Source organism: Suricata suricatta, chromosome 4 (genome assembly GCF_006229205.1).
Source record: "Suricata suricatta isolate VVHF042 chromosome 4, meerkat_22Aug2017_6uvM2_HiC, whole genome shotgun sequence".
NCBI classification, from domain to species: Eukaryota; Metazoa; Chordata; class Mammalia; order Carnivora; family Herpestidae; genus Suricata; species Suricata suricatta.
In genome coordinates this window covers 118025029-118050197 of record NC_043703.1, presented here as the reverse complement: position 1 = coordinate 118050197, position 25169 = coordinate 118025029, and the positions used below count along the sequence as shown (strand labels likewise).

At 41.9% G+C, this 25169-nt stretch overlaps 1 protein-coding gene across 2 annotated transcripts in view; it reads left to right on the top strand.

Moving 5' to 3' along the window:
* The window catches only part of EVA1A (eva-1 homolog A, regulator of programmed cell death), a 46556-nt gene extending 22362 nt beyond the window's left edge, over positions 1 to 24194 (top strand). Inside the window, exons 2-4 of one of the 2 annotated variants that reach the window (XM_029937681.1) lie at positions 71 to 193; positions 6702 to 6872; positions 22921 to 24194. In XM_029937681.1, the coding sequence (XP_029793541.1) occupies positions 6827 to 6872; positions 22921 to 23294 (420 nt within the window). In that variant the 5' untranslated portion in view covers positions 71 to 193; positions 6702 to 6826 and the 3' untranslated portion in view covers positions 23295 to 24194. The remainder of the gene's footprint in view (positions 1 to 70; positions 194 to 6701; positions 6873 to 22920) is intronic. The other variant, XM_029937682.1, reaches the window with a different exon arrangement.
* Positions 24195 to 25169: the final 975 nt, after the last annotated feature.

Genomic DNA, 25169 nt, shown 5'->3' with positions numbered 1-25169 from the left:
GCATGATGTGGTCTCCTGAGCACGTGATGGCTTTTCTGATGTTTTTTGTGCCATTTCTCTTTTCTTTCAGAACCTAAGAAGCCAAGTGAGGCCAACCAAATTTCAGGACCTCTACTGCTTGATGCCAGTGTCACCAGGGATGAACAGTTTTTGCCAGATAATCCTTTGTTCCTGACAGCACATCTCTCCCCAGGTAGCCAAGGGGATAATGAGCTTTTACACTCGTTACACTATGTAACGAGAGAGTCACCTGCATGGGGACTCACATAACAGGGCCTCCTCACTGTTGCTACTAAAGTGTAAGATGAAATGTATCATCACCTGGCACATTACATTTTACAAATTCAGTGATTCCAATCAGTATAACTGAGTAGACTCAAGGGTCCAGAGAATATGATTTTGTATCACTGGAAATGAGGTTGCCTCTAAAATGGAAGCCAGTGCAAATAGTGTATGATGCATATAGTTAGCCATTTAGTCTATGAGATGGTGCTCATAGACAGGCTGTCATCTTCATCAAGAGACTAGCATGTGTTTAGAGAGACAAAATCATGAGATGGAAGTGATGGGCAGAAGCTGTGGTTTTTCAGTTGTGTCGCAGTTCGCCAGTAATTAGGAGAAGGAGCTTTGGGTCAGGGAAGAGAAAAGCTGTCAGAGAGTAAGAATTGTAAGAATTGGTGGGTTCTGCCCAAAGGGAGTGTGCTGTAATGCTGGTTGACTGGTCCTAGAGTGTCCTCTATGCACGATTCCCCCAGTGGAATCTGTGTGGGGTTAATCTGATGGGTTATCACCAGGAGAAAGCCTTGCCTTTGAAAATATGCAGCCCTTTGATTGCAGTTTGCCTTTGCCAAGATAATTGCCAGGATCCACTTGTCTAGAAGAGGACCTGATTTAGCTCTTGTGCCAGTTGACTCTCCAGTTACAAATTAATAAACTGCTATTGGTTGATGTGTTCGCTTGAGGGCTTGGTTAATGTGAGCTATTCTCCCAGAACCCATTCACTCCTGGTTACTCAGAATATTGAGTTGCTGGCCCAGACCTTGCACTCATGTCCTGATCAAGGCCCGCCAAGCAACTCCTCTCAATGTCTCACTACAATTGGGACAACCAAAAATGTTTCCACATATTGCCGAAAGTCCCCTGGGGGGCAAACTGCCCAAAGGTGAGACTCATTGATTCTAGGAACTAACCAGTTGTAAGGGACTTCCCTTACACAAATTGTGCTTGAGGATGGATGAATGCCTCATACTTCTTACCTTTGTATTGGTAGGTGTATTGATCAGGGTTCTCCAGAGAAACAGAACCAGTATGGTATATATGTATCCTATTCATAGGTGGTGTGTGTGTGTGTGTGTGTGTGTGTGTGTGTGTGTGTGTGTGAGAGAGAGAGAGAGAGAGAGAGAGAAAGAGAGAGAGAAAGAGAAAGAGAGAAAGAGAGAGATTATGGAGGCTGAGATGGATCTGCCATCTTCTAGCTGGAGACCCAGGAGAGCCTGTTGTATCATTCTGTTAAAGTATGGAGGTCTGAAAGCCAATGGTGAAAGTGCAGTCTGAGGTTGGAGAAGATGAGATGAGATGTCTCCATTCAAACAGTAAGGCAGGAAAAGAGGGGCAAATTTTTCCTCCCTCCACTTTCATTCCATTAAGCCCCAAACATGCTGGATAATGCCCACCCATATTGGGGAGGGCAGTTTACTTTTAAGAGTCCACAGATTCAAATGTTAACCTCATCTGAAACAACCTTCACAGACACACCTAGAAATAATGTTTTATCTGGGTACCCCACCGCCAGTCAGGTTGACTCATAAAATTAAGCATCACAGTAGGAGATGCAGAAAAGTTTTAATGATAAGGCAAATCACCAGTGGGGGATGATCAGAGCTACCTGGACTGTTCCATCACCGTTAAGGGAAGGTCAGGGAGCAGGGTTTGGGTGTAGAGTTTGGCTCTGGGGTTCATCGCTTCTCTAACTTCTGCAGACCTTGTCTCATTGGCAGCTGTTGAGCAGAATCTCCTCTGCCAAGTCCTGCCCTCTGTCTCAGTGCCCTCACTAAAGTGCCCTGTGACCACCAGGAGAACTGTCCGTGTGCAAGGCCAGTGAGAACTCACACTTGTATCCTGCATCAGATTTATAAAGGAGGCACTCAGTGTCTCCTGGGCTTGTGCTGCTAATAGTGTCTTAGTGTTCAGGTTGATGGGGATCACAGAAGTCAGGTAGAGCACTTTGTAAACTCTACTGGGCATTTTATAAAATTAGAATTTGATTCCAAAGGTCTTGGGTGGTGTCCAAGATTATGAGATCCAACAAGTTCCTAAGTGATGTTAATGCTGCTCGTCCTTGAAGCATACTTTAAGTAGTAAGATTCTAGACCAGAGGTCTGCAAACTATGGCCCATGGACCAAGTTGGGTCCACCACTTATTTTTGCAAACAAAGTTCTATTGGAAGACAACCACACTTGTCTATGTACATATTGTCTATGGTGGCTTTCATACCATAATGGCAAAGTTGAATAGTTGGAACAGAGTCTCTCTGGTCCTTGAATCCTGAAATACTCTCTGGTCCTTACAGTAAAGATGCACTGACTCCTGCTCTAGGCTGACTTGTGCCACATAGATGATGGAGGATCTTCCTGGTTGCTCTTTGGATGGGCCATCCAGAGGTTGTCTTTCCTTACCCTGAGCCTGCCTTTTTCATCCATCTTCCTCTTGCCTTCAGCCCCTGCAGCCCTCTCCATTGGTGCCTGGGGCATGAGGAGACTTGTAGGAAGAATTTCTGTGCCTCCACCTTGCATGTGATCCTATCATGGTGCTGAGAAAGTGCTCTCTTTGCTCGGCATCCCACTCAGAGCCAGTCAGCCCTGGTATTCCTTTGGTGTTCTACGTGGCGGAGAAACACCCTCAGAGACTTATGCATACAAAACTCATGCCTAAATGCTCTTTTTGTTTTTCAGCCAGCCAGTATTTACTGTGAGGCCCCTTTCATCAGGCACCATGCTAGATGCTTAGATAACAAGGATACATCAGATGCCTTTTCAGTCTAGAAGAAAACCTGTAAACTGATCATTCCAATTACAGTATCATAGATGCAATATTAGAAGAATATTTGGAGACTTTGATAGCCAAAGAGAAGGGTCTGAGTGATTAGGAGCTTTACTGCAGTGGACCTTTTTTTTCTCCTCAGTCATGAATATTTATTGAACTTTACACAAACATATTCTTGACTGTAATGATGTGATATATTTTTCCTCTAAATCTCTAAATGTGATAGATTATAATTATTTACTGTCCAATATTTTAATAAGTGAAATTACATCGTTTACTTATAATTAAACTATCTTCATAATGTGATATAAATTAGAATTTAATTGACTTCAATTTTAGTATCAGTATTAAATAATTCTGCTACCATTCCTGTTAATGTAAAACCAAATTAGATTGCAGGATTCTTTAACTGGAGTAACTTTCAAAATTCACTGTTGTACCTTACTAACACCTTATTACTGTTATTTTGAAATTGTTGTAAAATATATGTAACACAAAATTTACCAGCTTAACAATTTTAAACTTACAGTTCAATGGCATTAAGTGCATTTACATTGTTGTGCAACCATCTGTTTCCAGAATACTTTTCATCTTGCAAAACTGAAACTTTGTACCCTGTGCCCACTAAACAGTAACTTCCAATTCTTCCCTTCCCCCAGCCACTGACAGCTGCCATTCTACTTTCTGTCTCTGTGAATAAGATTACTTTAGTTACTTCATTTTTGTGGACTCCTACAGCATTTTGGCTCATTACAGTTGTGACTGATTTATTTCACTTAGCCTAATGTCCTCGGGGTTCATCCATGTTGCAGTATGTGTCAGAATCTCCTTTCTTTTAAGTCTGTAACATTCCATTGTATGTATATACCATATTTTGTTTATCCATTCCTTCCATTCTTCCTTCCTCCCTCCCTCCCTTTCTCTCTCCTAAACTAGCCATTCCTAATGGGTGTGAGGTGGTATCTCATTGTAGTTTTGATTGGTGTTTCCCTAGTGATTAGTGATGTTGGGCATCTTTTCATGAGCTTATTGATCATGTGTGTATCTTCTTTGGGGAAATGTCTATTCAGATCATTTACCCATTTTTTAATCAAGTTGTTTGATTTTTTTTTGTTTTTGAGTTTCTAGGGTTTGATTATATTATCTGCATAGTACTCCCCAATCAGATATATTATTTGAAAAAATTTTTCTCCCATTTTATGGGTTGCCTTTGCACTTTGCTGATTGTGTCCACTGATGCACAGTAGTTTTAAGTTTTGATGTAGCCCAATTTATCTATTTTAACTGTTGCCTGTGCTTTCAGCATCTATATAAGAAATCACTGTCAAATCCAGTGTTATAAAACTTTTCTCCTATGTATTTTCTTAAAAGTTTTATAATTTTAGTTCTTCCATTTAGGTCTTTGACCCATTTCTAGTTAAATTTTTAATATGGTATAAGGTAAGGGTTGAACTTCATTCTTTTGCATGTGGATATTCAGTTTTCTCAGTACCATTTGTTGAAAAGACTGTTCTTTCCTTATTGAATGGTCTTGGCATCCCTGTTGAAAGTCATCTGACCATGTACGTAAAGGTTTATTTTTGCACTCTCTATTCTATTCCACTGGTCCATATGTCTGTCTTCATTTCAGTCGCACAGTGTTCTGATTATTGTAGCTTTATAATAGATTTTGAAATCAGAAGGTATGAGACTTCCAACACAGTTCTTTTTTCCAGATTCTTTTGGCTACTTGAGATTCCCTGAGAGTCCATATGAACTTTAGCATGGATTTTTCTATTTCTGAAAAAAAAGTCATTTGGATTTTGAGACTGCTATAGGACTTTTGAAGGAAAATTTGCCAGACAGATAAGGGTAGGAGGGAGCATTGTAGGCAAAAGGAAAAGCATGATCAAATGCATGAAAAGATAAAAGAGCTTGATATGTTTGGGGAACTAAACATAAGCTGGTAATATTTGAGCATCAGGCATGTCTACATTTCAGTGTGTGAGTGCGAGTGTAGACTTGAGGAGGAGATGAATTAGGAGCTAGAGTAGGAGTCAGATATCGTGGAAGTATCTGTGTATTGTGCTAAGAAGTTTGATGGAGATTAGTTGAAGGCTTGGGCTGTGGAGTGAAGTGACTAGGTTTGTACTTTATATAAAGATGGCCCAGCTGGTGAGAGTGTGCACTAGATTGGTCAGGCAGAAGGTGTTAGCGGAAGGATTAGGTGGAGCAAAACTCCCAGAAATGAAATAGCGGGACTTGTACTATGGTGGGATTAGTGGGGAAAGACAGGAGAGCATGGATCGCAAATCGTTTTGCATCACTACAGACTCAGATGTTTCCCAGTGCCTTCACTTTCTTCATGGGTCCTGAAGTCCTCAGATCTGCAGAACAGTCTCTGAACTCAGAGTGGTGGTTCAAACTGTTCATTTGTATCATTTAGTTGTGACCTTTTAAGAACTCCAGTGTCTGTTGACTGAGGTCCAGGGCTCTGGCTCAGAGGTGCAGGGTCCCTCAGCAGTAGCTGGCCCCTCTCAGAGCCCCTGAAGCTCCAGCTCCTCATCCTGCCACTCTTGGGCTTCTGGCTGCTCCAACAACCTGTGGTTATTTCTGTCTTACCTGTGCATTGGTCTTTCTTTCCTTGCTTTGGCTTTCCCTGAGCCCACTGGAATCCACCAGAATGTGAGCTGTCTTCTCTCTTGTGACCCATTCCATCCACCTGTGGAAATGCAGCTCCCCAGGCCCTGTTGTGTGGTCCATGTTACTGAGGCCATGACCCACCCCCCTATGAACCTGTTTCTTCTCCAAGGACTGGAGTCCTCTGCTTCTTTAGCTTTCCCCAATCTGACATCCCTCCACCCACTGTGACTCAGTTCCCCGCCCTCGGCTAGAGCAGCATCGAATAGGAGTTGTCAGGGTCTTTGCTGAGTGAACTGGGTGAGGAGAACGCCAGGTCTGAGCTGCAGCAGCAGCAGCTGTGGAGAGGATGTGCTCCATCAGCCAGAGACTGAGCCACTTAACACTGAGATCCCAAGTCCCGGCTCTGACCCCTGGTGGGACCGTTCTGCTGGTTGGCGGCATGTGTGTTTGGTTGGCCCTTTCCTGGCCACAGGTGGAGCCAAGGAACTAGGGGCAGGGAGTGGGCTCAAGCTCCCAAGTTCTTGTGGGCATTTTAGAACTGGAACCACTGTGGTAGTTCTGGGACAGTCAGCTCTGACCCTTTGCCAAAGACACACATTTGGTGACCTGTAAAATGAGGCAAACTGATCAAAGTACACAAGGGCTGTCAGTGCAGGAGAAAGCAGAGCCAGGCAAGGAGTGGGCTGCCACTTGGGGCTACAATGAGCTTTTGAAGTAATGATGGGCTGTGCTTCCAAGGCGAGCCAGACAGAATGCAATAAAAAGCTGCAGGAAAGGCGAGGGGGAAGTGTTACAAGGGAATTGGGGAGGAGATGGGGAAGAGCAAGGGGAAGGTCCAGGACAAACACAAATGTAAGGAGTTGCTGCTTCCTTGAGAGCCAAGAAGCTCGCAGAGCCAAGGAGGACAAGACCCAGATCCCTGGCTGGGAAGGCTGGCCGGCATTGAGGGGGCTTTGTTGTTGAGCCCAGGCCACCTGGAACACGACCTCAGAAGAGCAGAATGTGTCCTCATTGCTTACTTTGTGTTTCCAAACAGAAGAGAAGCGAGGGAGGTGCCACCTCCATCCAGCTGAAGCATTTCCAGGAGGCTTCCCTCTGGATGCCACGTCAAGGCTGCCCTTCGGCCGGAGCACAGCGCTGGTGATTGCCGAGTGCGTGGACATGGCTTTGCTCAGCAACATCCTAGCAGCCTATTCCTTTGTCTCAGGTAGCTGTCCTGTCTCGGCTGGGCCAGGGCTGAGGGCTGGGATATCTCCTGAGTGGCCATCAATGGCCTTACACTCAGGAGAGAAATGCTACGCAGCCAAAGCGAAGGGATTCTGCTGTGCCGAATTTTGAGATGAAAGATCTTCTGGTTTGAAAGTTACGCTTGATATTCTCTGATTTGGCAGGTGGTTTCAGGATGGGGGATGGGCTCTCAGTGTTATCTTGCTAAAAATATTTGGTTTCCTTGGGGCTCAAGGGAGTGAATGAAGTAGCCTGGGGCTATTGTTACTTGTCATTATGCACTGGACTCCAGGTGAGAGAGGCTCGTGGAGTATCCTCAGCCTGCTTCTTTCTGCGCGGCGGCTCTCAGCCCTACCCAGGTGTGGGGGCGTGGGGGGAGGGGCATTTGCTTGCGGGGTTGTATGAGGCATCCGATAACCTCCTTAGAGACGTGGAGACATGAAGTATGTAAGTCTGAGAGAGTCTGTTATTTGCCCCTCCCTTGATTCAGAGCTGTACTCTTAGGAAGATGGCTTACTGTTTCCTCAAGATGCTTTCTTGAGAATAGATGCTGTTCATATGAGAAGCTATTTAAAAATATATGAAAATATGGGGCGCCTGGGTGGCTCAGTCGGTTAAGCGTCCGACTTTGGCTCAGGTCATGACCTCATGGTTCATGGATTCGAGCCCCGCGTCTGGCTCTGTGCTGACAGCTTAGAGCCTGGAGCCTGCTTTGGATTCTGTGTCTCCCTCTCTCTCTGACCCTCCCCTGCTCATGCTGTCTCTCTCTCTCAATAAATAAAACATTAAGAAAATTAAAAATATGTGAAAATATACCTCCATGAAAATGCTCAATGGTTTGAGTGACCAGATGAATTTTCTATTGCTTGAATTTTATTTTTTGATAGTTTGCTTTCGCTTTGTTTTGTTTTGCCTCTTGTCTCAGGATGTTGTATAAAAAGGAGGTTCTGATCAGAGTTCCTCTACTCAGAGGAGCAATTTTGCTTTCTGGTTCTCCGGCCAGGGTTGATATGCGATGACCTCAGAGTTCAGAGGTAAAACCTGACATTTCTATTTACAGTGGCAAATCTGAGCCAGGGTTGAGGATGGAGGAAGCTCATGGCTTCTCTTTGAGAGAGGATCTTGGATGACGCGCAACCTAAGTTTAGAAAGGAGGACTTCTCAGTGTTGGCAAGATGCAGCACTTAGCCTGCACATGCCTCAAGGCCAGAGTTCTCCCGTCCTGGGTCATCAGTCAGCCCTCACCTCCCCAAGGAAGTCTCGTGCCCACAGCCTCCTTCCCAGGGCACCACGCACCAGAGGAATCTCAGCTTCCTCTGTCTTCAAGGCTGTACTGGGGAGCAAGGGCACTCGAGTTGGAAAAGAGATGTTTGAAAGTCTGGTATCGTGTTTCATAAGCAATTGAATGATGATTCTCTCAACTCCATAGTGAAGACAAACCCAAAGTGAAGTGGGTGGTGGCAGAGAGGACCTGGCGGTTCCAAGGCCTCAAAGGCACTTGCAAACCAGCTGTTTCAAAGAAGTATCTCAGGTGAGAGAATAGAAGCCACCGGACTTTGGATCTGTGCTTGGCACAGGAGGCACCTGGCAGTTTTCCATTTTGGCCGGCATGATCCGGAGTTGTGACCACTGAACGTGGTAACTCATTGAATGGTCTGGTGTTTACTGTGTGTCTTGTGATTTTCTGAGGCTGAAGGAGTGCATGGCCCTGTTTTCTTCTCCCCTCCAACCTTCCTCCTTCCAACCACATATTCTGGAATTAAATACTGATCAAGAGACAGGAAGATAGTGCTTCTTTTAAGTAAAGATGGACTGAAATAAAAGGAGAATGCAAGGAAATGGAAAGTAAAGTGGCCAAAATAAAACGTGTTCAATCTAGTAAATAGATGGCTGAAAATTAATTCTGAGTGTGATGGGGGAACAATCCCTGTAAAGAAAATGAATTAAGAAAACTTAAAATATGAAGGTGAATTTCACAGATAGAAAAATAATTGTTTTAAAAGGAGAAAACAAACCAGTGGATTGGAGGCAATAATGAAAAGTATGTTAGAAGAAAATTGTGAAGAATGTCCTCATCTTGCAGCTCTCTCATGCTCTCATTCAGCTGCATCTGGTCTTCGACCACACAGGAGCCCCTGGTCCCTCCTAATTTCTTCCAGAGCATCAGTTGACTCTCATTTTGTCTGTGTGGTCTATCATTTCAGCAACATATTTGCTAATGCACATGACTCCCTTATTCTTTGTCCAGCTTCTGATTAAAACAACAGGCAAAACACTAACTCTAAGCAAACCTTACTTTCTCTCCTTTCTCCTTCTGGGGTGAAGTAACCAAATGCTGCTACAACTTTGTAGTTTGAGGTCATTGGAAATCAAGGTATCAAACCTCTGCTGAGACTGAAGCATTATCTTGTTCCCATTCTTCACACTAGCCACTTCAAACCCTGCCATTTCTAGTAATTTTAAATACCTATTTATCAAAATGTAACCTGATTAAATGGCAAATGCAAAGAGAAAACTGCAGCATTAATGAAGAAGGGCTAAAGTTTATAGTGTATAGTTTTTACAAATCAATAAAAGAGCAGTGTCTCAAAGAATAGTAGACAAAGAACAAAGATCAGCAGTTTGCCAAAGAAACAATACAAGTTGCTGATAAAACACACACAGTTTGAGTTCTAGCAATTGAACAAATGCAAAATAAAAACAATGAGGTTAATATTTTTCTTTTATAAAATTCTCAAAGATGTGAGTGATTATATAGTTTTAGTTTTTGGAGACAGTGTGGGGAAGTGAGTACTCCCACAGTGTTACATAATTGTAAATTGCTACAACCTCTCTAGACAATGATTTGGGAACATCTGTCAAAAGCCTTAGAAACATGAATATCATTTAGCCAGCAGTTCCACAGCTAGGAATTTATCCTAAAGACATAACTAGGCACATGGGCAAACATTTTGCTATGAGAACAACTGATCTCAGAACTGTTTATAACAGTAAAAAATCATAAAAATGGGTAAATATTAATTGAAACAGAAAGATGTTCTATTGAGTGAATAAAGCCTGTTACCACATAGTATATGTAGTATAATCCTATATATATTTGTATATTCACATTTTACTGCAAATTATATCTGGATGCTGGGATTTTATGAGTGTATTTGTGTATTTTTAATTTTCTTTTGCTTAGCTGTATGTTTGTTCTATTGATTATCACTTTTGTAATAAGTAATATTATTTTATTGGAATTTAAGATTTAGAACTATATCATACATATATTTTAAAAATTACTACTCCCTTATTCTTTTCTGATTTCTAGACCTATGTATAAAATGCCCCGAACGTTACCACTTGGGTGTGCCATAAGCATTTCAAGTTCAACCTGGCCTGCAATGGAATATTGTCCTTCTTTTTTAAATTGTTCTTTCTTTTCTGTACCATCCAGGGCATCACTTACACCAGAAGTATAATTTCCAGTCTTTGGTGTACCTGATTCACTGCCCATTTACAACTGCTTAGGGTCCATCCTTTTGCCCCTCACTGTTCTCATATATGTCCCCTTATTTTATTCCCCATCATTGAATTGATCCAAGTCCCATTCAGTTTTTGCTTATCTTGTTATAATGACATTTTCCATGTCTGCCTGCCTCCAATCTTGCTTCACAGACTGTGTTTTATAGCAAAATGATCTTTCTGAACTGTAGATGTGATGATGTAATTCTTTTTATTTTTTAGAATACTTTAGAATACTTTACTCATAATCTCTGGGATGAAGTCCAAGCACTTTTTATGTTTTAATAGTTTTCAGCTGCAAATAATATAAAACCTCAACTTGGTGGCCTAAACATATAAGAGTTATCTTACCTTCATAAGAAGTTTGGAGGTAGGTGGTCCATTGGCTCAAAGATGTAGGGACCAATATCTCTGTGATTCGCATGTTCTTTCTTTTATGGCTGCAAAGTGGCTGCTGTCACTGTTGGCCTCATTCAGGATAGTTGAAAAAATGAAGGATTTTCCAGTAGATCTCTTCTCATATTTCATTGGCCAAAACTTTGTTAAATGATCCCATCTAGCTGAAAAAAATGACAAAGCTTTTTCAACCTTTAGACCAGTGATTCATAACCAGGCGTGATTTTGCCCTACAGGGGACTTCAGGAAATGTCTGGAAACACTTTTGGTTGTCACACTGGGGTGGGGTGGGACTACTACTGGCATCTATCAGTGAAGAAACATCCTACGATGCACAAGCAACCCCCACAACAAAGAATTAACTGGTCCAAGAGGTCGGTGGTGCTGAGGTTGAAAAGACAGGCTCCAGAGACAAGTAAGGGAGAAGAGATTTGGGGTAGTGTGAGCTCTCCAACCCGAAGTTTCTTATGTGGTTTACCAGGGCTTTTAGTGCCTGAACTTGACTTCTCTGTGCTGTCATTTCACTGGAGAACTCCCTGACCAACACTCCAATTATTCTAAACCACTTGCTGGGCCTTTTCTCACTGCTTTGCCTTTTGCAGTCATTTCCTTCTCCAAGAATTCTTCCCTTCAGTCCTGGGCTGGCTAGCTCCCTTGCAGTCTTCAGAGTCTGCCATCTACTCTCTTTGCTCCCGCACCGACTTGGGTGCCCATCCATGTGCTCCTCACGCATGTTTTGTTTCCCTCTATCTCAGCACTTGGATTGGAGGAGTTAACATTTCTTGTTTCAACTCTGTGCAGGCAACCTCTTGGGATCATACTATAATAATTTATGATGAGGATAATAATCTCATTAATAGTAATAACCTCATGAATAACTTCTAATAGGGTTGTTGGAAAGATTAAATGGAATGATTGCTCTTTAATTTAATGTTTTGAATTGATAATACATTCTCCTGCTCACTCTTCCATTTCCCTTGGTTTTCTCCTTAAAAGTCACCTTCTGGTCATTCCACCTGCCTGTTCCCCTCCAGCACGCATATGACACTTCCCACCCTCCTTCCTATTTTTATTGTGTTCTTCTCCTTGTCACCTTATTACCATCTAACATACAACCTCTTTTGTTTATCTTGTTTACTTAATATCTCTCCTAATAGCCTACAAGCTCCCAGGAGCACTAGAGTTTTTGTTTCTTTCTTCAGCCTCTAGAATAGAGTCTGGCACCTATTAGATGCTCAACAAATCAGTGAATCAACATGGCTCAATGATCAAACAATATAAAAAGACATATAGTGAGAAGTCTTACTACCCCTCCATCCAGTCCCTAAGTTTGACCTATCATCAGGCTTCTCGGCACCCTTCCAGGGTTCTTTGTGCACAGGGAAGGAAATATGAACATACAGTCTGATTCTCTCCCCTTTTACACACAGGTAGCATATCATACATACTGTTTTGTACTCTGCTTTTTTCAGCAAGCAACGTATCATAAATATGTGTGGTAGCAGTGTCTAGAGAGCTTCCTTATTCTTTTAGACAACTATATACTGTTCTTATGTACAGATGCACCATAATTTAACCAGTCCTCTGCTGATGGTCCGTGGGAGTGGTTCAGATCTTTTCAAACAGAGCAACAGAGTTGCAATAAATAAATAAATAAATAAATACATGTTCAAGTACATTTGTAGAATAAGCTCCCCAAAGTGGAACTGTTGGATCAAAGTGTGTATAAATTATCAAGTAAGGTAAATATTATCAAAGTGCCACTTAAGAAGAAGTTTTACCAGGGGCACCTGAGTGGCTCAGTCAGTTGAGCATTCGACTTTGGCTTTGGTCATGACCTCATAGTTCATGAGTTTGAGTCCTGTGTCGGACTCTGTGTTGACAGCTCAGAGACTAGAGCCTGCTTCAGATTCTGTGTCTCCCTCTCTCTCTGTTCCTCCCCCTCTCACACACACTCACTCTCTCTAAAAAATAAGTAAAGATTAAAAAAATTTTTTTAAAGGAGTCTTACCAATTTACTTTTTTAAATTTTTTTTAATGTTATATTTATTTTTGAGAGAGAGAGACAGCATGAGCAGGGGAGGTTAGAGAGAGAGGGAGACACAGAATTCGAAGACAGACCCCAAGCTCTGAGCTAGCTGTCAGCACAGAGCCTGACGTGAGCCCACAAAATATGAGATCATGACTTGAGCTGAAGTCAGATGCTTAACTGACTGAGCCACCCAATGCCCCATCAACTTACTCTTTTTAAGATGCATAAGAATTTCCTGCAACAGTATTTTCCAACTGTTGGATTTTTGACAATCTGATAAATGAAAAATAATACCTAAATATCATTTAATTTCTGTTTCTCTAGGTCATAGGTCAGCAAATCTTTTCTGTAAAGGGTCAGATAAATATTGTTGGCTTTGTGGGCGATACAGCCTCTGTTCTAACTATTCAACTCCTGCGTTGTTAGCATGAAAGCAGACAGAGATAAAACACAGATGAAGAGGCATGGCTGTGTGCCAATAACAAAACAGGTGGCGGTCAGGTTTGGCTTCTGAGCCCGAGGGTGTCAATTCCTGCTCCAGGTGAGCATCCTTTCATATACTGGAGGGCCATTTGTATTTCTTTTTCTGTGCACTGTTCCTACCTTTTGTCCATTTTCTTTATTGGTTGGTCTTTTTTCTTCATGCTCTTTCTAGATGCTCTTTATATACTAGCCCTTTGTCGCTGTTACATATTTCAAACATTTTTCATGATTTTGGCATTTGTCTTCTAACTTTGTTTACAATAATTTTTTTTCAATGCAGAAGTTTTGGGGGATCATTTATTTTTTTCATGTAACTAATATTCTTTTAATATGTAACTATAAGTACAGTGGTGTGGACTGTGTAGCAGTTCGCCAGAATTTGAATCCTTTTTCCTATCAGACTACCTTGAGAAAGGTTGTCTTTTAACAGTGAAGGGACCTACCTCACCAGAACTCAATTGATCGTCACAGATTTGGGGCTTGAAGAAAACAGCACAGTTTCTGTTTTGTGTTATTCCCCTTTGTTCTGGAAATCCTGTGAGAGTTGAGAACGTTTGTGTCTTTAGCCTGGAACTAGCAGTAAATTTTTGTGAAATAAAGTAACCTTTTATTGACTTATAATATTTGAACAAATCTTAACAATTGGAATATACCCTCCTAGAGAAGGTTTGTTAAAAGTAGTACTTTCATTCATAGCCAATGGCAAAAAAATTTAATATACTACTTTTGAAAATCCACTTGTTTAAATTTTTTTTATGTTTTTATTTATTTTTGAGAGACAGAGAGAGACAGCATGAGCGGGGGAGGGTTAGAGAGAGAGGGAGACACAGAATCTGAAGCAGGCTCCAGGCTCTGAGCTGTCAGCATAGAGTCCAACGTGAGGCTTGAACCCATGAACCGTGAGATCATGACCTGAGCCGAAGCTGGATGCTTAACCAACTGAGCCACCCAGGCGCCCCTAATGAAAAGTCACTTGGTAATATGTGTCAAGAGGTATAAAAATATGTATCCCCTTGAATACAAAGATTCCTTTTCTGGTGGGGCACCTGGGTGGCTCAGTCAGTTAAGCATCTGACTTTGGCTTAGGTTATGATTTTGGGGTTCGTGAGTTCGAGCCCTGCATTGGACTCTGTGCTGACAGCTCAGAGCCTGGAGCCTGCTTCAGATTCTGTGTCTCCCTCTATCTCTTTTCCTTCCCCCGCTCACACTCTGTCTGTCTCTCTCTCTCAAAAATAAATAAACATTAAAAAAAAGCATACTTAAAAAAATGATTCCTTTTCTGAGAATGAATTCTAGTGAACACATGAAACAAATAAGCAGAAAAGGACGTAGTGTTACATGCAGAAGTACTCTGATTATACACTTTTCCAAACCCATAGAATATACAACCCCTAGAGTGAACACTAATGTCAACTATGGACCTTGTGCGATTATGATGTGTCAGTTTTGGTTCATCAACTGTAACAAACGTACCACTCTGGTAGGGGATGTAAATAATGGGAGAGGCCATGGGTGTGTGGGGTTGGAGAGTATTCTTTGTCTTTTCCTCTTAATTTTGTTGTGAATCTAAAAGTGCTCTAAAATGTCTAAAAGCAAACAAAAAAACCATGCAGATAAAAATATATAAACTATATAAATAGTCTATAATGAAGTACACATAAATAAATACATACATATTCATCTGACAGGAAAAAAGAACAGAAGAAAATTCACTTAACTATATTACCCAGTGTGTAGTGATATTCAGGTTGTGAGCTTATGGCGATTTTATGAATTTTTTTCCCATTCCCTACTCTTTTAATGCTATATACACACGTTCATATACATTTATATGTATGCACACATATATAGACTTACAAACATCTATATACATGTTTATCCACATATAAGAAATTGATTAACTGGACTTTTAGAAACTGTATTCATGGTTTAATTCAATAAGTATTTGTGAGATACACACAATGGGCAAGACAATGTGCTGGATGCTCTGGAAATTCAAAGTGAATCATGTGGATTCCGTCCTCAAATTTCTCACTGTTGTATGGGAAAAGTGGCAGTTATATAACTAATTATAATACAACTACATAAAGTGCTGCCTAGATTGGAGGGGCTAATTAATCACACTCTTCCTTCCAGACTCAAGGAGCCAAAAATGCATCACTGCAGCAGTGGTTAAGCCAGAACAGAGAATGTTCTGGGCCTTCTGCCTAGTTGCCCATAGTCCTGGTGTGATAGGACCGCAGGTCTTTCCTGCTGCAGTTGAAGAAAGTTGAGCAGAGTGGATTAGGGTGATGGGTAAAGGAACGGAAGGCCTTTTTTGGGGGGACTTATAGCCGGGATGGGTGGTGAAGGAAGTCAAAAGAGGCAAAAGCACAGAAGTATACTCACTCCAGAGCCCGCCTAGCGGGGCAGGGATTCTCCAGTATTCCCTCTTCCTGAGGAAGAACGAGTCAGGGATGGAAGAAGGAGGGCAGCTTTGTCCAGCATTTCAGAGACGGCAGAGTGTTAGTGGGAGTCTTCACTTCTCTATGGGCAGGGACAGAATCTCTCTCATAAAGAGGAATCCTTGCAATGCCTTAAGAGTTCAGAGAAGAGACTATGCGGAATACTCCGATACTAGAAAAGCCCTATTACTCTCTTTAAAACCTATTTGTAAAAAAATTTTTTCTTTCCAGTCAAGGGATTGCAAGCTTTGAGGCCAACAAGAAAAGTCCAGGCGGGAGAACCAGTTACACTTCCGGGGAGACCAGCTGATCTGGCCTGGGCTGCTTCTGCTCTTCTGCAGAGTTTGCTGGGCATGGTCTGACCTCTGAGGGTGCAAATGAAATTAGTCCCAGGACCTCCACCGAGAGCCTCTTCCTGCTCATGAAAACAATGACCCTGCAGGAAGCAAGATACAGCAATACATTTATTTTTATTTACTGAGGGAAAACAACCGACAGTAGCCCTCCCCACTGTACTTCCTGGGCAATTAACAGCCGTCTGGATCTGGCCAAGACCAGGGAGGATCACTGGCCAAGAGGAAGTGACCTGGAGCAGAGATGAGAAAAAACAACCACGATAGAGCTACGGTTTCGATTTTTGCAGAAGCATGATGAAGAAAACCAAAACAAAGTATATGAGCTGTGAAAATCAACCCTGAGTCACCTCCTCAGGAACCAGTGAGGCCCAGTAAACTCCCTGGCCCTCTCTCACTGCTTTTGCTGGGCTTCTCTGGGAATCCTTGTCTGAGACTGCTGTAGGCAAAAGAGTATGTTTTCTGGTTGGAGTAGCAGGACAGGATGCACTAGTTCAGCTGGGTAGAGGGGAGGATAGTGGTTCCCAAGATAAAGTGGAGTCACCATCTTCAAAGTTAACCTGTGTAACTTTGGGGGCTGTGCAGGAAGGGTGTGAAAACCATGGAGACATACATTCACAGGGAAGAAAGAGAGAGATGAGAAAAGGAGGGAAGGGAAGGGAGAAAAGGAAAGAGGGAGGAAAATAGATTAGATGGATGGAGGGATGGATGGGAAGGAGGGAGAGAATTCAGAAGGAAGGGAGGGAGAGAGGGAGGAAGAACAGAAATAGAGTAAATTATTATTTATTGAATGCCTAACTTTGCCAAGATCATGGATAATCCCTTTATGCTGGTCAACTGTAATACCTTTACCCCTCACCACAATTCAGCAGGGTAGGTAAATGGTGTTTAAGAAATGACTTAGAGGAGGCTTCAAATTGATGCAGTTCTGCCCAGTGGTTCTCCATCTTGGTAAAAGCGTGGATTTGGGTATCTTTCCTAGAAAGCCTTCTTAGATCCCCATATCTGAACTTTAGCTTTTATACTTAACCGTTGTGTTTCTTTTTTTTTTTAATGTTTTTATTTATTTTTTGATACAGAGAGAGACATAGTATGAGACGGGGAGGGGCAGAGAGAGAAGGAGACACAGAACCGGACGCAGGCTCCAGGCTCTGAGCTAGCTGTCAGCACAGAGCCTGATGCGGGGCTCGAACCCACAAACGTGAGATCTGACCTGAGCTGAAGTCGGAGGCTTAACCAACTGAGCCACCCAGGCGCCCCTTAACCATTGTGTTTCTAGAGATCCCTCTTTATGCTTCTATAATAGCTGTTCCCTTTGGTACTGGAATCGTTGGATCTGCTTCCTTGCTAGACTGCTCAAGGCAAGAGCTGCCTCAGTCCTGTGTCTGCTGGATATTAACTAGACAGTGTTCAGTTTCATCCTCCTTCACTGAACATGTATTTATTTATATCAGGCAGTTAATTTTTATGAGATATAATTGACATAACATTGTATAGATTTAAGGTGACAAGGTGTTGACTTGATATATTTTTATATTGCAGTGATTATCATCATAACATTTGCTACCATGTGTTTCACATCTTCTAATTATTATCTCTTTTTTTTTTTTTTTTTGGTGAGAACAGTTAAGTTCTCTTAGCAACTCTGAAGCCTATAATACAATACTGTTTTCTATAATTCACTATGCTGTGCATTAAATCTCCAGGACTTACTCATCTAGTGGTTGCAAATTTATAGCCTTAAACAACACAGTTCCTATTCTTTCATTCTCCAGCCCTTGTTAACTATAACTATTCCCTCTGTTTTTGTGATGAGGGCCTTTTTAGATACCATATATTAGTGATAACTTACAGTATTTGTCTCACTTTGTCTAACTTATCTCAATTAGCATAATGTACTTATGGTCACAATGCATTTTCTTTATCCATTCATCTGTTGATGGACACTCAGGTTGTTTCCATGTCTTGGTTATGAATAATGCTGCTGCAAACATAGGAATGCAGACACCTCTTAAAGATAGTGATTTCACCTCCTTCTGTTTTCCTCATCATTTCAACAGATGTAGAAAATGCATTGGCAAAATACAACACCCTTTCATGATAAAATCCTCAACAAATTGGGTATAAAAGGAACATAACTAAGTATGATAAAGGCCATGTATGACAAACTCATAGCTAACATCATGGTCATTGGTAAAGTATTGAAAGCTTTTTAACTGCATACAAAAGATCTGCCGTTTTATTCTTTATAGCTTTATGTCACCATTTACCTCTTTTTTATGTTGTGTGTTCATTAACAGATTATAATAGTTATAGTTATTTTTAAAACTATTTTCCTTTAACCTTATGCTGTCATTTAGTGGTTAATACACAATTCTGTTGCAGAATTAGAATCTTAAAAATCGGACTGCATATTTACCTTTACCTTGCGATACTTTCAAATATTTTCATGTCACTAATTAGCACCTTTTCACTTCAGCTTGATGAACTCCTTTCAGCATTTCTTGTAAGGCATGATAGCCTCAGCTTTTGTTTCTCTAAGAAATTCTATATTTGTCCTTCATATCTAAAGGATAACTTTGCCATATAGAGTATTCTTGGCTGGCAATTTTTTCTTTCAGCACTTGGACTATGTCATTCTACTCTCTCCTGGCCTGTGGAGTTTCTGCTGAGAAATCCACTAATAGCCTAATGTGTGTTCCTTTATAAGTTATAGTCTTTTGCACTCTAGATGTGTTTAGGATTTTTTTTCTTTGATTTTTCACAATTTCATTATAATGTGTCTTGTAGGCTTTTTTCCTTTGAGATAATAGGGTGATCTAATAGCTTCATGAACTTGGATGTCAAAGTCTCTTCTCAGTTTTGGAAGTTCTCAGCTATATTTTAAACAGTTTTATACAGAGGGAGAAAGAAAGAAAGAGAGCACATAAGCAAGGGGAGGGGCCGAGAGAGAGAGAAAGAGAGAGGGAATCCCAAGCATATTCCATGTTTAGCATGGAGCCTCATGTGGGGCTTGATTCCATGACCTTTGGTTTATTACCTGAGCCAAACTTGAGTTGGATGCCCAAGTGACTGAACCACCCAGGCACCCCTCAGCTATTATTTTAAAAATAATCTTTCTGGCCCCTTCCTCCTCTCTTCTCCTTCTGGAACTCTGATTATGCTAGTATTTGTACGTCTGACTGGTTCCCATAGGTTGTATAGGCTTTCTTCACATTGTCATTTTTTTCTTTGTTTGTCTCTGATTGGGTTATTTGAAAATCACTGTTTTCTAGGTCACTTATTTTTTCTTCCATTTGATCTACTCTGCTGCAGATTCTCTCCATTGCATTTTTCACTTCAATCATTGATTTCTTTAGCTCCAGAACTTCTGGCTGGTTCTTTTTTAAGGTTTCTATCTCATTGCTAAATTTCTCATTTTGTTCATGTATTTTTTTTCCTGATTTCATCAAATTGTCTTCTGTGTTTCTTTGCAGCTCATTGTTTCCTCAGAACAGTTATTTTGAATTCTTTATCTGCTAGATCATAAGATTTCATGTCTTTGAAATCTTTATTGAAGGACTATTATCCTTTGGTGATGATATGTTTCTTGACTCTTCATGTTCCTTGTTTTTGTGTTGCTGCTTTGTCTTTGAAGTGAAAGACACTTCCTCAGCTCTCCACTAGTTGTCAGATGGGGTATATTGTTGGTTGATCCTGTTGTATCTGGACTTGGCATTTATACACCTGCTCCACACTTCTTGCTCCCTCTTGTGGCAAAATTCTTTAAGCTTTTATGTCTTTTCTGGATCTTACAGCTCACCTGGCTGGCTACTAGAAACCTCTCTTTTGTTTTCCAGAAGGTGGTGCTACAGGTCAAGTTTGAGGTTTCTGTCTTGTTCATAGATCCTAGTCTGTTTTTCTGATAGCACTCTAGTTTTTACCCAGCTTGCTTTTGCTGCCAATCTTGGAGCCTGATAAGGAGCCACCTTAGAGTGAGGGAAAGTGTAGGTGTAGCATTTGGGGCATGAGGGGTGTCTACCAGCTGGTGGAGAGATCCTTGGCTGAGGTTCTCCCAGAGACCTGTGGCTGGACTTTCTCCAGATAACCTGAGTGCAGTCAGCATGGACCGTGTCTCTTTAATCCCCTTTAATATTCTTATCTGTCTCTTTCCCAGTTCCTTCCTTCCCCAAGTCATGGGGGTCCCACTTTAGTACTCTGGATGTTTCTGGAGGGAAGTAGGTTTTCCCTGCTGCATCCAGTGCAGCTGGGGTAACCGGCCACTTGCACATATTCTCCCTTCCCCCCAGAGAGTGATGTCACTGGACTGTTCAGTTTTGTGCTGTGTCAACTTGGAGGGGAGGGACATGCTGGAAAAGTTCTTCAAACTCCTTCTATCTGTTTGTTTGTTTGTGTCCTTCAGTGATGTGCTGGAATTGTTTCATCCAAGTCAGCACTTGTCAAAAATTTCCCCAAACACAGCTGGGAAGGGTTGGGGTTGGGGTTGCTAGTTCCAAAGCCCAAACCAGAGTCTGTCTGTGGTCTATTATGGGATGATCAGGTGGGCGAGGCTCCTCCCAGTTTCTTGGACCTTGTTGTTGGATCACAGGACTCCCACAGAGATACTTTTGTTTGGGGATGGGTGCTTAATTAGCCGTTAAAAACAAGAGACACAAAAAGTAGGGATATGTTATGCTGCCATGATATTGATGTCACTTCCTTTCACCACATTTACATTGTTTTGCTGACTACTCTTGCATCTGCTGTTAGTGTCCTCTATTTTCTTCTCTTTGTACCTCTAATTTATATCTATTTTATTCACATCACTGTCTTTTTGGTAGGAGTTTCAGGGAGAAGGAGGTATCATAAACACATGTGTTCAATATGCTGTGTTTAGACTGATAAGAGCCTTTTTTGGGTACAATTTAGGATGCGTAAAACGTCAAAATGCCTATGTCCTTTGATGCAATTATTCTACCTCTAGATAACTAACCTTTACAAATAATTCTGCATGTGTAGAAAGAGATGTGTACAAGGACACAAGCATGTGGATTCTATCCTTGCTCATAATAGTAAAAAATTGTGAACCACTTATATTGATAGTAGCAAGAAAATGGTTAAATAAACTTTGATATGTCCACCCTACAGAACACTGTGCAACAGTCAAAAAGAATTCTGTTGACATATCTGGAAATCTCTCTAAGAAATATTCTTAAATTTAAAAATACATAGTATGTATGATTACATTACATTAAACAATTATATTATCTAAAAAATTACATTATCTACATTATCTAAAAAACAATTACATTTTCACTTACAAGTGAATATAGATATGGAAAACTAATTTGCTGATGGCAACCTTGGGTCACGTTGCATTGACCACACCCTGTGACTCAAGTCCCAGCATGCCCCTCTGTTCTCATAGCTGCCTAGAAATGGATGGTTATTCACCCAAAGGCTCTCATCCTATTCAGCACATCATACAGGGATTATCACTGGGCTCACTAAGCATACTGCACATCAACAGAATGGTTGTTTTCTTTCCTCACTAAGGAGAAGTTCAAATTTCTCCCCCACAAGTTAACCTGATGAGGTTATTACAAACTACCTACTTGGCCTTTCGATCTGTGCTTGTATAAGTTATCTATTGCTATATAGCAAATTACCTCAAAACTGAAAACAATACACATTTATTATCTTGTTGTTTCTGTGGGTCAGGAATCTGAGACTGGCTTACTGCGAGACCAGGGCTGCACCACCAGGAGGGCGTGGTTCACGTCCACGCTCACTCCCATGGCCGCTGGCATGACTCAGTTCCTTGCAGGCATTCAGCTAGAGGCTACTCTTAGTTCCTGCTCTACAGAGCAGCTCACGACATGGCAGCTGTCTCCATCAGAACAACGAGTGAGCAAAGAGAGAGAGCATAAGCACATTGGAAGTCAGCCTCTTCCATTGCTTAATCTTAGACTCATCCATCACTTTTGCCATATTCTATTTGTTAGAAATCCTTGACTGGGTCCAGCCCATTAGGCCCAGCCCTCAAAGGGAAGGGCTTGTATAAGAGTCTGAATATTAAGAGGTGGGGAGGGGGGAGGGACATGTTGGAAGCTACCTACATTTGTTGACTAGGCCCGTGATGGTATAGTTAGAATAAAGGAGGCAGCTATTCTTGGTTTTATTTATAAATTTGTGGTGGTGGTGGTGGTGGTGTTAGTGGAGGAGGAGGAGGAAGAAATTCAGAAGCCAAGAATTTTCCCTTAGAGGCAAAACTGGGCTTTAAGCACAATACATCTCTCTCTCTTTTTGAGAAAAAGAGAAACAAAAGAGATTGCACATGCCCCTGATTTGGGGAGAGGGTTAGATGGAGAGAAAGAGAATCTTAAGCAGGCTCCACGCGTAGTGCAGACCGCTGGATATCAGGACTGTGAGATCATGACCTGAGCAGAAAATCAAGAGTCAGACAGGCTTAACCAATTGAGCCACCCAGGTGCCCCTAGACACATTCATCTCTTAAGCAAATGACACCTAAGTACAGTTGTGCTTATAATAGGTGCTAAATAATACTTCTCTTCTATCTTTTGACTTTGAAATTATCTCAAATGTGAAGTTGCAAGAATATAGGAAAAGAATCCCATTCACCCTATTCCCAGATTCAATATTTGTTAATAATCATGTTTTGAATACAGTATGCGGCTTGTCACATAGGAAGGCAATATTTGTAACCATTGGAACTTCGAGGTGTGGGGAGCGGTGTGCAAGGTGGGCGAGAGCCCTATTTGCTCTCCGCATCTGGAGTCGACGTCTCTCAAATGCCTCTGCTTCCTCCTGCAGAAAACCCCGAGCGAGCAGCTCTGTACTTTGTCTCCGGCGTGTGCATCGGGCTGGTCCTCACCCTGGCCGCGTTGGTGATGAGGATCTCTTGCCACACAGACTGCAGGCAGCGTCCGCGGAAGAAGTTCCTGCAGGACCGAGACAGCAGTAGCGACAGCAGCGACAGCGAGGACGGTAGCTCGGACACGGCGTCTGACATCTCCATCAGGAGGCACCGCCGCTTTGAGAGGACTTTGAACAAGAACGTGTTCACGTCGGCGGAGGAGCTGGAGCGCGCCCAGCGGCTGGAGGAGCGCGAACGCATCATCAGGGAGATCTGGATGAACGGCCAGCCGGAGGTTCCCGGGACCAGGAGCCTGAACCGCTACTACTAGTGGCGGATCGGATACCGCCCGCCTCCGGAAGCTACCGGGAGGGGCGGGGTCCGCAGGGCGGGTGGTACAGGGCTGAACCAGTTCTGCTGAAGTCCTGGGGGCGGAGATAAGCAGGACACGCCGGTCTTCTAGACTGGAGGACTGATCTTACCCTTTAGACTACATTTATGAAGAAGTAGAAAACCCAAGTCAGTTCGTCAACCTTTCCAGGTCTTGGAATGGTGCTGAAAACCCTCTCCAACAATGTGGGTGGAGATTAGAGAAACGGGACTGTGGTTTCTCTTGATTTCTGAGGATCTCAGAAGTTTCTGCAGACTTCATTGCTTTGTGTTATTCCTTTACAAAAGGAAGATTATCATGGCATGAAGGCTAGGAATAGCAGGGTGAACTTAACCCAGTAAATGGAATTTTCTAAATGACTCCATGCTATGGAGGTGATTCTCATCCAGATAGCATGATCTATGCTTATTATTTAAGGCTGATTTTTAAAAATCTTGTGTTGCAATGGCAACCTTGTCCATTTTAACTGGCACCTCAGGGATTAAAATCCTATTTTTTAGTATAGTTCCCACCTCATTCATGAAAATGGAAAGAATTAATGTATTATGGGAGATGTGTCAGTGAACTAGAAAATACCAAAACCTCAAAGGATGAAGGGTTTTATTTTAAATAGTTTATAAAATATATATTAACACGCATATTTGAAGATGCCGCATAAGGATAAAAGATGTGTCCCACCCCCGTTGGAGAAAAGAAATTTTGTTTTGACTCTAGAGAATCATGAGTTTAGACATTTTGTTAAAAAATAAGTTTGGATTTTCAAGAAAAGAATGGGAATGGGAGATGAATAAAGCCAAAATCAGGATGAGATAAAAAATAATAAATGCTATGTAAAATCTTTTTTTGTTTCATGTCCATCTCTGTGTTTATACTTACCCTAAGTCATTTTAGAGTTGGCTATGCTCTTTTGCCAGGGTCTTTGAATAATTGGAGTATTAGGAGAAGTGGAGAAATTGGAGAATAAAGAAATGGCCCTTGTGTGACTAATTTGTGGGGCTCGATCCCATGAACCATGAGATCATGACCTGAGCTGAAACCAAGAGTTGGATGCTTCACAGACTGAACCACCCAGGTGCCCCATAACTAGGGACATTTCAATTGTTATATGTTGGATTTTACAGTTACAGTGTAGCTGAGTGGTGGTTAAGCAGATAGAAGATAAACTTAACCTAAGGTTAGAAATAAGATGGTGGCACCATATGGAGAGGGGAAGTTGGTAGGGAAGAAAGAGAGCACAGCTGAACCACATTTAGAAGTGGGTGATTGAGAAGGAAGCAGCATCCTCCAGCCTGATAGACAGGAAGAGTGAGTTATCGCTCTGTTGGCTCCTTTCTCTTGACGTGCGGTGGGTTCCTCAGCCTGTCCGAATGCTCCTGAGCCTTCCTACTGAGAACATCTCTATTGGCATCTATTTGTGTCATCACCGTGCCTGAAAGGATGGTCTGGAGACTTCCTCCGCTGGGCTGTCTATGGCTTTAGCAATGCACTGTCTGTGACAGGGACTTGGTGGGCTGTCTTAAGAAGTGACCAATCACAAATCTCTGTTTGCCCAGGGGACAATACAGTTAGCTTGAAACCTTGATGGCTGGTCTGATGATATCATTTTGGGTTGCCTTGTTGGCTAGTATCAACTGCCAAAAATCTTGTTAAATCAATGTCCTTGAGTCTGGGTTCCCACCCTTGTGATTTCAGTCCCTAGGCAGTAACTATTGCCTGGGCTTTAGATTAACATCATCCATCTTGGTCTCTGTCTCTTAGGAAAGTGAAACATTGAGGTGTCTTCATCCCCAGGATTTATCCAAAGCTGGTAGCAGG